Consider the following 13366-nt stretch of genomic DNA (forward strand, 5'->3'; position numbering starts at 1 on the left):
TCACAGCACTGACAGCACACAAACACATTGACAAAAAAATTCTAGAACTTTTTTTTTGCATACAGTGCATATGAAAGCTTTAATGAGTAATGTATATAGATGCTAGTAGAATAACTTTCATGAAATATAGTATTTAGTATAAATTGAATACTTAAAATAATAGAGGGAATTTTGCAAATTATTAAATTTGGTCAGCTCCTCATACATGCATTATGCTTCTTACACTAAAATGAGTATGTTGTTTCTAAAGGGAATGCTCAAATATGAGTCTACGTCTGAAAAAACCTACACATAAATTCTTCCTAGTAATTTCCAAACAGAAATGAAGGCGACTAATAATTGTTGGCTAGTACAATTTTGCCTCTCCCCTCCTTTTAAAAAGTCTTCAGTATACTTCAACTGCCTTTTCAGGTACTTCATTAAGTACTTGTCCTGGTAAGAATACCACCATATGGAGAACAATATTGAAAACAAAAATCCATGGATTATGCTTAGAGAACAAAGCAATGCTATCTTATTATTTGCCATATATTTTAAATACACCTAAAGCATGGGAATGTTCAGTTCATGATTAAATCCATTAATACACCTTTTCCAGGTTGGGATCATGTTCTGTATTGACTTCTGGAACAGTATGAGATGTTTTGTATATATTAAGGGGTTTTCGATGGAATATTTTTTTGGAATAGGATCAACTTTTGTTTATCTTCACATTACCCTAACAATAATTGTTTATCAGTAAATGCATTTTGAACGCCTAATTCTTCTGTTCTTCCTCTTCCATAGAAGTCTAGAATGCAAAAATGCTGAGGCCTGTTAGTACTAGCAAATATTTTCCAGAATTTCTAAAAATTCTACACTTTTTAAAAAAATATGCTTTCAGATAATTCAATATTAGACCTCATTCTGACAAACAGATGAAGAGTGTACCAGAAGAACTGGGATACCTAAAAGCAAATGATCATGACTTAGTGACATTTGTTTTATGCAAAGAGTACATAGTACTGACTACTGGTGTTTTAAGAGGGACAATTGGGAAGAAAAATGTAAACAATATAAATACTGGAAGTTAAAAAACCATTATTAGGTTCTTCAGATCCCACAATCACAAAAGACAACTGTGTTGATTTTAAAACCTCATTCTAGTCAGGAAGAAAAATTAAAGCAGCAATTACATACTTTGAAATGGAACAAGGGGAAGTTGGTAGAAAAGGTTTTTAATTGGTGTTCATGAAATGCAGACAACTGGTAAGAAAACAAATAGTATAAAAGAATAAAATATCCATGCCTAGCAAAATAAAAACAATCAGGAATTTTTTTTTGATTTAGCATTGGGAACAAAATTCATAGTGAATGACTATGAAGGATAATCAACTGAACAGAAGTTTACGGTATAGCATGACAGCAGGGACAACAATCTGGATGTAAAATAGGAAAGTACTAGTGCCTAACATGCCCACTTTGAGAAAGATTTACATATTAGGAAGGATTCGGAAAGACCTGCTAGATTAAGGCATGTTTTCCAGATCTAGAACCATTTTTACTTCCGTTGTTTGTTATCTTATTTGCCCTTTAGAGATCTGGCTACATATATGCCTTAAAATAATACAGAAAAATGTCTAATGCTTACATTTATTTTTGTTTAGATACTTAAATTTCAAAGATAGAAATATATTTCCCTTGATGCTTGGCTGCATCACAAATGGTCCTAGAAATGGGGGGGGTGGGGGGGGGGGTGGAACCCTAAAGATCATCTTTCTTTTGAAACTGTAGAAGCCAGTATCCTACATGGCTACAGGGACAGGCACTGTCACAGATGAAGTATGAGAAACTATTATTAAACACCAGGAAAAACCACCACCAGCTCTTATCACCACTGGGCTATTCTGTTGTTCAGAGGCTGGCAACCCATCATTTAACCTTCAGCGCTGTGAAGGTAAATAAATGAGGAATTAATTAACTTTTTGCTTCAATAGCAGAGAGCAGATATATGGAGGGATCCAGGAAACGGTAGCACTGTGTCCTTCAAAAGAAACCAAGCCTTCCTCCAAAATCATCTCTTCATTGTGCCATAGGTAGTGGTTCAGAAACAAGTCAAGACCCTTTGTGGCCTACCTGATTTCTCAATGTTTCTCAAATCCCAGAAAAGGACAGAGCCCTTAACCAGAACTGCAAGACAAACTATGTCTAACTGGAAAATGCACTGGAACATTTTTGGCTCTGACTTGTGTTAAAATGAAGTTACCATTGCCTATAAATGCCAATTACAAAGTTTAGCTTAGATTAAACACAAGTAATATCGGTCACACAATTACATAAAGCACCTGCCATGGTGACCTAATATTTTCAACTTTCTATTTTACTCCAGTAGATCAAAAGAGCTAATGTGTCAGGGATGCTTTGTTATATGAACTTGTCACATGGGCTCCAATTCTCAAGACAAAATCTGGATGGCATCCAAGTAAAAAATCTTTTTAATGTATTACAGAACCACAACAGTCCATGAAGCTTCTTCATGGTGGTTTGGGATGGGGAATTACTGTCATACAATGGTTGTACAGCTTTCTGAAATGAAAAACTCTACCGCACCAAGAGCATTCAAAAGACAATATTTTGTTCATCAAATTTATGACTTCTGTTTACATATGCATACCTACTCATAGTCATTTTATTTGGTGCTATCAAAAGACAGCACTTACTTTATCAAACTACTTTTCAATTGACTGAAAATGTAGAATTTAGTCTGTCACCTGTTTCATTTACAACACGTTTTGTTTTCATGTCACATCTCTTCCCCAGTCATATTATAAACATAATGAAGAGTGTACAATCTACATCATATGACCAATCAATTGAATTACAAATATATAAAATCTTTTTCAGTAGCTACTTGGTTTTAATTTATTTATAACCTGGACTCTCAGTCAGTGTTCCATAACTTCTCAAAAGAACCATCTAATAAAACTCTGTGGTAGGATTTGGTATAAAATTAACAACACAGCTTTATGTGCTATCAACCTCTTAGATCTCAAATGCTTCTGTCAGATAAATTTAATTAAATTTGAAAATTACATGCCAAATACACAAAAAAGGCACCTTGACAACTGTTTTAGATTCTACTGCGTTTTATATTTTTATATATATATATATATATATATATATATATATATATGAGAAAAATAAAAAAACCAAATCTCATGAAAAAAATTTAGTCCAAGTTATATTCTTTTTTTTTTTTTTCTCTAAAGTTCGGTGGGTAACGTGCACAGGGACAAATAAATGTACAAGTTTGTTAAAACAGCTAGCCCATTTTTAGCATGACAGTCCACATGCAGGATATTTTGAACTGAACCACAGTAAATTAAGTTTCCTTAGCAATTCAACACTGAAGCCTAACTTCCATTCACAAAAGTATCTATAATCAGCTGAATTGCACAGATTGATTACATCACATAGTTAGAAACATGACCACTCTTTTTATAAAGGAGCTTAAAGCTTACCTGGATTTCATATAAGTGGGCAATGTGAAACTGAACTGTAAGAGCGGGAAATAAAAATTATTAATCGTAATAAAAAGACATCAACAGTTACAACACCATTTTTCAAGCAAGGAAAAAACAATGTTTCAAATTGACCAATGCAAAACCAAGATAAATTACATTTTGCAAATACAAAAAAAATTATATATTGGTTTATACTGATATTTTATGTTTAATAGAACAGCACTGACAGAAAATGAATACGTATCCTAGCAGAAGTGTTAAGACTGCAAAGAAACACTGCAAAAAAGCAGTCTATGGGTTTTATTCATATTCTGAAATGCAGAGCCCACTAACCTTTTTGGAAACTTAGCAATACAATCTCTTTCTGCAAAGATGTACAAAGACAGACTATAGGTAGCATTTTCTGTACATAACCAAATTAGAAAAAAACTTTTATTTTTTTGTTGTCATTCAACTGCCAAGGGACATAATTCCTGAGTTACTCAACAGAAAACCATACATTAGGCACTACAAGTACTACACAGGGTCTTAAATTTAGACCTTTTTTCCTTTTCTTCTTTTTTTTTTTTTGGCACTGTCTTTTCTCAGTTAAACCAAACTTGAAGTGTTAATTACAGACGGTATTATGACCATTGCTGCAGAAGATCCTAATACCTCATACTAATTACACAGAAATGCAGAGTAGTACTAGCAAATGTTGCTGACTCTCGGAGCCAAGAAAATTATTTTTGGAGGGGAAACAGAGTATGGATTACTTCACTTACAAAACACGAGACTGAGACAAATCAGAAAGTAGGCATGTGTGCATGTGCAGGAGGGAGAAGGAAAATGAAAGTTAAAGAGTAAGAGCTCTAAAGTGTTTGAGAATTGCCAGCTCAGAAGACCAGCCATGTACCATGGCTAAAGTTAGCTGAGATGAACGTCATGTTTACTCTCATTTCAAGAAGGGAAAAAAAAAATCCTTTGAGACAGACTTTTAAGTTAAGTCCTTGAGGACTGCAAACAGGCAAACAACAGTCTCTGAGCTAGGCTATTTTTATTTCGATTATAAGCCAGCTCAAATACCGATTTCTTTCTCTCAAAGCTATAGCATAGCCTAACCCAGAAGTTTATATAGATACTTCAGAGTTCCAGGTTTTTATTCTGTATCATCAGGGAGGGGAAAAAAATCTCTTCGTGAAATGCTTTGTCCTTTAATATAAAGAAGGTACCGTACTGCACCTCAGAAATCAGATCACAATGAAACATACCATCTAAAATTTTAATAAACTTTCTGTATTCCTTGCTAAAGGGCACATTACATACCCATTATATTCACCACATCATCAAACTTCATTCTGCACAGATGACAGAAAAACCCCTGCTTTTGTTTTGGGGAGTACATTATCTACCAATCTTTTTTTTTCCCCAGTGGGCAAAACCCCTTCAGTGATAAGCTGTAAAGGAAAACCATGCCATGCAGGGGAAAGAAATTAAAGGTGTCACATTAGAGACTGCCTAAGTAATAGGAAGATATGCTTAGTACTGCCACATTTCTGCTAGGAAGAGAGTCACTGTAATGCTGTTACTCACACAGCCTACTTCAGAAATGCAAAGAGTAAGATTAAAGTGATCTCCAGCTTCTATGTGACAGCACTTAATACCCTTGGTCAGCAGCACTGCGCCAGTGGCTATGGAGCAAAGCTCTCATACCGGGGCATAACTCTACATAGAGATGGTGGCACGGAGAATGTGGGGGAAGCCTTGCAAAAATTCAGAGATGACATAAAATTTAATAAAATTAGTCAGAGATAATATGAAATATAATAAAGAATCATATATCTGGTAAAAAAACAATAAAAAACACACTGACTTAGTAAGAATTCTGCAAATAACTGTACCAAATTATCTGTAGCTGCTCCTGATAAGTGACATAATTCTGGGGAGGACCTCACAGCGCAGCTGGCTCCATGACACTGACATAGCCAGCAGTTTTACCCACGTAAATAAAACCTCTCACTTTATTTACCCTTACTGATAGAACAATGACAATTCCATCCACCCTCAGAGAAACAGAAAAATGCTTTTAAATACTTTATCTAATGCTTCTGAAGTTAGTCTCATGAGGTTAACTTAAGCTCAGTGCCAAATGCAGTGTGAAAGTACCATAAAAAAGGAGGGAATAACTTCCCTCACAAGTGTCTAGTTTTTAAGTCTTTTTATTTAAGAAAATGAAGACCTTAATCTCCAGAACATGCAGGAACATAGCTTTACTCTTGCATACAATTCCACTGAGGCCTAACCACAAGTAAATATCTGCAGGATGGTCTGCAACAGCCTTCAGCACATACAGCATACGGCAGATCATACCACACTAAGTTAACATCTTCAAATACAAGCTAGTATATAGATAGTAATAAACCAAATAATCAAATTACATCCTGTATTTTTTATTTCAATTGCATGCAAGAATGATGCTGAATTTTAGAATTTTAAATTTAGTAGGCATTAAAATAATCACTGGAGAAAGATAGATTATCAAGATTCCAAAGTTTTTAAATGATTACTATTAAATGTATGCCATGGCACAAACACTGCATTTATAAATAAGCAAACAAATAAGATAGTAAATCTTTGCCAGAACTCTAGTTTTTACTTATTCCATTTACTAAAACAATCCATAATCCCACTGGGCTATCTGCCTCAGTTCACAACAGCAGGTTTTGTAGTCTTCTCCCAGCACTTTTTGATTCTCCAAAACTGATTCACTAAAAATTGTATACTTGCGGGTATAAGACATTTTTTAAAATCTGCAGCACAATACACAAATGAAAACGTGTAAGCTACTTACTTTCAGCGTTAGACAAAGTGCAGGGATTGCAGTCGATCAAAGCTAACTGAAAATGCTGAAAAAAAAAGTTTTTTTTCAAACAGAAAGTAGCATCAGCAATGTAGCAAATTAGTAATAAGAAGTCAATTTTGTATTTGAAAATAAATATAATATTTTACCATATATCTTAAACAGAACAAGTTTCAATTCCAACAGTTCATACCAGAGCAAAGTAAAAATTTTATTGCAGACATGTAGCGATACTTCTAGCATGGAAGTTTGAAACAGGTATCTTCACAGTACAAGTAGGATAGAAGCAGAATAGAATGTGCCTAGGAGAATGATTGCATCAAATGGATGGTCAGAACTGGAAGGTCAAATTTTCCTCAGAACACGTAACTGAGAATGTAGCCATGCTACATTACAGCAGCTTCGACATAAACATCTGAGCTATCAATTTGTCAGTCTAGAAAAACAGAATACTACTTCTGCAAATTGAGTGAATTTTTTAAAAATAATCTCTTGTCAAAAAGCACTGAAAACAAATACCTTTATATTCAAACTCAAATGCATAATGATCTTACATTCTCTCCTCCATTTTTTTAAGGTAGTTGCAGGTGAGCATTAGGGTTTGTTTATGTTTAATCACTTTTCCTCAAGATATACAAAAAAATGTTTAAAAATATATTTGTACTCTGAATGCAATTCTGAGCTAAGCGTTTCACCCTTCTAGAAAGAAGGTCACACAAGCACAGCAATAAAGCTTATCTGCTAGAAAGTCTGGATATAACCAGTCACTTTACAAGCATAATGCTAATTTAATGATCACCATTTCAGTTTGAAAAAGCAATGACATGTGCCAAAAAGAATGGAATAGGCATACAAACTCCAGTGCCTCTGCCCTTTTCCATAAACTTCATAGAAAACAGAATTCTTATATACAGCACAGAACTTGGATTAGCATATTAATTCAGCAGTGTATACAGCCTGGAACCTAAATGACAGCAAGTAAAATAGTTAATAAATACAGGTCTCAACAAAATACAGTTTCCAATGGCTCCTAATCCACAAAAAGTTACTGATGCCTTAGTGTATCTTATCTTGCTAGCACCAAAATGACAGTTTACCTCCCACAGTTCAGGGTGCCAATGGTGGCATCAGGAGTCATTCTTAATATTGGAGGGGGGAGCTTCCTTGATGATCGATGCCTGCAACTCCCTTTCAGTATTCACACTCAAAGCTACTAGATACGTAACTACGTAACTTTTCTCAAGGTCCTAACAGTACATTATGTACAAGATCTCTATATAACAAACTCCCTTTCATTATTCACACTCAATGCTACTAGATACGTAACTACATAACTTTTCTCAAGGTCCTAACAGTACATTATGTACAAGATCTCTATATAACAAACATCTCAAAAACTTACAAGAAGGGTTCAATAGACCACTGAATTTCTAAATAAACATTTTTTACAGAAAAATTATTACGAAATTAATGTATTCCTCATAGCAAAGTATAAAAAGAGTGCTGCCTCTCTCATTAGCTGTATGAGGCATACATTAATAGAGTTTACCTCCTCAGTGAATTCTAGCAACATCATTTTAACATATAACAGCTTATAAAAAATGAAGCAATCTCAAGTTTAATGACAACCCAAATTTACAAATCTTAATGAATATTTTGGCAAGATGATTCCCAAAAGGGAACACAGAAAACAATGAACTCACAAATGTATTACTCGTAAAATAATTTTTTAGCTTTAGAGCAAACATTAAATAATAGTTCATAAATATTAAATATTAGCTTATTTCTCTGCCTTATCTGTTCCCTTTTCTAGTGGTCAGCAACGATAAGAGAACTTAAAATCTCCCCTCACTTACATTGCAATGCAGGTTGTGTTTCTCAGAGACATCCTTTAGCCTGTTACCATAGCAATTCTAAGCAGGCAACTTTAAAAAAAAAAGAAAAGACTAAATAAAAATAAAATGATCTACTTTATATAGCATTTTTCCTGGCAGGGAAAAAATAAATAAATAAATAAAAGTGCAGACTTGTATATTCTGGCCTGTACATTGAGTTTACTGTTCTAAATGATTCAAAATCCATTTTGCACTAGACCTATCACCTTGCACTGTCATTAACAATTAATATGAAAAGATAAAGCAGAAAGGAAAAGATTTGCTCTCACCTAACAATGATATTATACAAAATAAGCAGATCTAAAGAGAAACACTTGATAATTGTTCTGTAGTAGCTTTTCAGAAGGGTTATTACAGTGAAACTCACTGAGAGAAAGAAGACAACTACATACGCAAATCTAGCCATTTTAATATTTAAATATGCCAGTAACATCAGTGCTGTACAGTAAAAAGCATAAATATTCTCACCAATGCCTCCTAAAATAATTTAAATTCTTACTGCTACCACAATACTTGACTTTCAAATCTCAAAATTCACATTATGAAAATTTTTTAAATGTAGCAAATTTCTGACTATACTGCTTACTAAGATACAAATAGCACAGCAATGGATAATCTGGAGCATGAACTACAGAAAAATAACCCATTTGCACTGAACAATTATTACAAAGCAAAATGCAGGAAACCCAGAACCTTTCCAACCACGAGCCTTTCGAACACACATACAAATGAACAAACCTACACCTCTAGCTAGCTAAGTAACACATAGCTCCCTGTTAAGTATTCAAAAACAGACAAAAAAGCATGCATTTTAACACACAAAACTCATCAGCCAAAAGCAGATCCACGAGTTACCAGTTACTAGTACCAGCACCAAAAATAGTTAAAAAAATAGTAATAATTTCCAACTTCCATTTCTGCAATGGAAGGAGCTAGCAAACCTCTGCACCTCTCACAAATATTGCGGTACTGAAGCTGGCTACTGCTGTGTGAAATAGTTATTATGCAGGAGAGGCCACTGCAGTTCAGAGACGACATACAATACCTCAAGGCAGACAGCAGTCTATAGAAATTCAAATCCTGAGTAAGAGGATTTACCTAGAAGGCAGTGTTCTGAATGTTAAAAAGTAACAGTCTCTCCTCAAGCGCTGCAGCTGAAGTCATAATATACCTTGATTTGCAGCAACCTATAATAGCGCAATTATCTAAAGCCTATTTTGTCTCCTCTAGAGTCCTTGACTTGCCTCTGATTGTGGAAACAATTTCTAAGGTATCCTTTCCAAGCATGTGAAGTACAGTGGGTTGCATATAAACATAGCTGATGAGAGCATTAAGTTTAGCAGTAAAATAAAAGGAATCTGACAGGGGTTTAAGTAATTTAAGACAGCCTGTTTTCACTACTAGACGTAAACACCAATTCTCCTGACGCACTGGTCCTTTCGATTTACGCAGTCTTTAAAACATAAGCAGCAAGTAGGCATGTTTTTGTTGTTTCTTTAATTTAAAGAATAAATGACCAACACAAAAAGTAACGTTTTCATCTTAGGGCAAGGCTTTCAATTACAGTGCTGCTTATGTCAATGTCTGAGATGTCACAGCAGCGATCCTAAACCTTCCTTCTCTCTAGGATGACGTTAGAAAGTCTAACAACCCTCGGTTCTGCCTTTCCCTAGCAAACCAGGCGAGCCATCACCTGCAACCTGACAGCTCTCTCAGACTTACCATGAGGGAAAGCTCCATCGTGACTCCGGAAAGCCCTGTCAGGAGAAGGCTTTTTCTGCCTATGTGACTGACCTAGGTGCGGTGCCTCCACTCCGGGGAGTGGCCTTTGTTGGGATAAGTAGGCCATGGCATAGCGCCCGGCCTCCGCCTGCCAGGCACGTTGCGGGGCTGGGGGCGAGGGGCTGGGGAGGACGTGCAGCACGTGCTGCTACATCAGCTCAACGCTCCTCTCTCCAGGGTCTTCCCAATTCAGAATTAATTCATCTTTTAAGACAAAGGTTTGTGCAGCATAAACACTCAGCTCCTTTTGTCAACAAAGACCCCCCCCCCCCCCACAAAAAAAAACCCAAAGAAATCTGTTACAAGGACAGGGCAAAAGAAAGTGTCTTCTGTCTTTGAAGACAGAAGCAACGAGGGTCACACACACACGCATAAACTGAGTAAGAGCAGTGTGCTCAGAAGAAACTCTTCTTTTGACTTGCCACAGCTGAAAAAATCTTTTCAAAGAGAGGTTACCAAAGCTGGATTTTCACTGGCCAAAAGAAGGCTGCATTCACGCTTACCAAACAACATCTTCAACAGTGCCCTAGAGCCTTTTTCACAAAGGTATCCGAAAACTCACGTTGGCTGTATGTTCTGTCATTATTTGTGCAACAGCAGAATTTGGCTGTTCTAACATTACAGCCCAAAGGACAGCCAGCAGAAACAAAATGCCCCTCGGCAAAGTGATGGCTGGAAGCTCGCCCGAGCGCCATGTCACGGCACGGCCACAGCTGCAGCGCCTGCACAGAGGGCGTGCTGCCTTGCACCGCGGCCCAAAAGCGCGACGCAGCCCTTGCCAGGTGCCTGTGAGCACCTGCGTGGTGCAGGCAGTGAGCTCCCGCTGTGCAGCATGGTCTGAGCAGCAACATGTCGGTTACGCGTAAACCTGATAAGCCCTGAAATGGAAGCGACTGCACAAGATACCTCTCAAAGACAAGTGGACCAGCACCCATATTGACTAGCTTTAACACTTAATTTTGGAGTCAAGTATTCCTCGCAAGGTCATTCGTTCTTTTCTTTTGAACGATCCAAAATACCATGCAGAATGTTAAACCAATTTTAGCATTTATCCCCCTTTGTAATGACAACACTTCTAAAACAGACTTACAGTTTTCCTTTATAGAAAAATGGCAAAATGACTAAAAGAACGAGCAACACTAAGGAGAGAACAACACAAGACACTCTGTAGGCCAGGTCTGGTGCCTACTGTAAAAACAAGCTGTACTAGTAACTCTAGTGCAATTTAATTACACGGTATCATACTATATTAAAAACTTTTTTTTTTTTTTTTTTTTTTTTTTAAAAAAAACCCTTCCTGCATGTTTCTTTCCATGGTACACATATACAAGCAGCAAAGGCTTAGTGAGTAATTTAATTCTCAGCTGTTTTCCATCCTCTTACACTTTTTTAAAAATAATCTTTTGATGAATTTCATCATGCTTTTCACAAAATGCTCTGCAGATAAAGTGTTAGAAATCTCAGCTAGCCAGGTTATAACAGTTAAAACCCTCTGTTTCATTTTGTTTTTCTAATTAAAAATATCTCTGATTAGTTTTTGGTACAGTTACAGAGATAAAATGAGACAAAATAAGATTATAAATTAAAAAAAATCCAAAGTTTTTCATAATTATACGTACTTTAACTATTTAATTTTTTCTTTAATAAGTAAAATGGATACGTAAGTTTTCAATTAACATTAACATATTTAAACTTAAAAATTAATCTGTGAAAAATAACTAGGTTGTGAAACACCATAACATTCATTTTCATATTTCTGTATTCATTACTGAGAAAAAGAATATAAAGACTTATCAATGTTTTTAACAGCTATATATTCACATAAAATACTCAAGACAGCTAAAAGTATCTTCATAAAGATATATACAGACAACAGAATTATTTCAGTAAGAGATAGAATAGTGTCTGATTTTAAATAGGTACTTTGAGGTATTATATCAGTATTTATTTTTTTTCATTTAATTCATGCATATCTTCCCAAGACCAAAAGAAGTGATAAACTAGTTCTTCAGAAGCCTCTTACTTATCCTAATGTAAGCAGTATGTCTTAATGTTACCAAAAAATGAGACTCTTCAGGAAAATAACTTTAAAAACCCCCACAGAAATACGAATTCATAATTTATGAGAACAATCAAAGCACAGACCTAAAGCCAACTGCTAGGACAGCTGCTTCATATATAAATAAGGAGACACAAAGTAAAACTTTCAGAAGGGGACTTCTGAAAGTGAAAAACAGTATCAATGTTTCCATTGATAGGCAAATATCTGAAAACGAGAGCTATTTAGTTCCGATTCTTCCAAGTGTTTTGTCACTGTTTGGGTATAAAACCCCAGAATTATATTTAAATTCATGGCTTATGGGCAAAGTTCAAAGCATAGGCCTAAAACAAACTACTAAGATGCCTACTTTATATATAAATAAGAAGGCAAAGTTTCTGAAAGTGAAAGACAGTATCAATGTTTCTACTGATAAGCAGATATTTGAAAACACAAGAAATTTAGTTCCGATTCTAAGAGTTTTGCCGCTGTTCAGGTACTTAAAAAAGCAAACAAAATTCCCAAAACATAACATAGATTGGTTTGCCACAAAATAAGCTGCTTATGTCCTGGGCCCCTACTGACCACCATTAAAAAAATAAAATAAAGTCACATACCATTCCCTCAATGCTATCAATTGTTCTAATAAAAAAGAAAACTAAGATTTTCTTTTCCTGAAGTAGTCTGTCAGCAGACAAAGGAAGATATTATAGTATGGTGACTTTTACATTCAAAAGTTTTTCAGGATGACTGTGATCATAACCCTCCACCAAAAGCACACCACAGCACTTCAACATAGCAGAACAGAATGAGCATGAGATGAAAGACTGCTTTCCAATAGATGTGGTTTCCGATGCAACTCCACCTCTCAACTAAATAATATTAAAGCTGTAAGGGTTTTTTTTTTCCCCCTCAGCTTCTCTTTTACAAGATTCACTAACCCCATGCAATATATCTAGCTCCACTTTTATGCTCTACCTAGCTCTGTGTTCAGCTTGCCAGCTGGACAAGAGGCATCAGGGCTGCCTGAGGCACAGCAATGTACCTGTTGATGGGGCAGCTGCCTCGATGAGAATGATCATGCACCAGTCCGCTTCCCTCTGTTGCTGACCGAGCCAAAGAGGTCACCTTGCTCTTGGCTCACAGAGTCCAAATAAATGGGTCTGGGGCAACATGTTGCACAAGCATGTGACAGAAACTTCTCTTTAAAACCACTTTCACTCTGACATATTTGCTAAAAATTGCTTAAGATTCAGATGTACTTTATACAGGAACTGAGACACATGCATAAAAATAACTACATACATGT

General features: G+C 35.7%; 1 protein-coding gene across 14 annotated transcripts in view; it reads right to left on the reverse strand.

Annotated features, from left to right (window-relative positions):
• Positions 1 to 13366, reverse strand: part of KDM6A (lysine demethylase 6A) — a 159176-nt gene that overhangs the window by 56890 nt on the left and 88920 nt on the right. For 8 of the 14 annotated variants that reach the window (XM_026098010.2, XM_064497276.1, XM_064497256.1 and 5 more), the window contains 3 exons: positions 6334 to 6388; positions 3501 to 3535; positions 1180 to 1245 (listed from right to left, as the gene is read on the reverse strand). In XM_026098010.2, coding sequence (XP_025953795.1) covers positions 1180 to 1245; positions 3501 to 3535; positions 6334 to 6388 — 156 coding nt within the window. The remainder of the gene's footprint in view (positions 1 to 1179; positions 1246 to 3500; positions 3536 to 6333; positions 6389 to 13366) is intronic. The other 6 variants (XM_064497286.1, XM_064497270.1, XM_064497239.1 and 3 more) reach the window with 1 other exon arrangement.

Source organism: Dromaius novaehollandiae, chromosome 1 (assembly GCF_036370855.1).
Source record: "Dromaius novaehollandiae isolate bDroNov1 chromosome 1, bDroNov1.hap1, whole genome shotgun sequence".
Taxonomy (NCBI): domain Eukaryota; kingdom Metazoa; phylum Chordata; class Aves; order Casuariiformes; family Dromaiidae; genus Dromaius; species Dromaius novaehollandiae.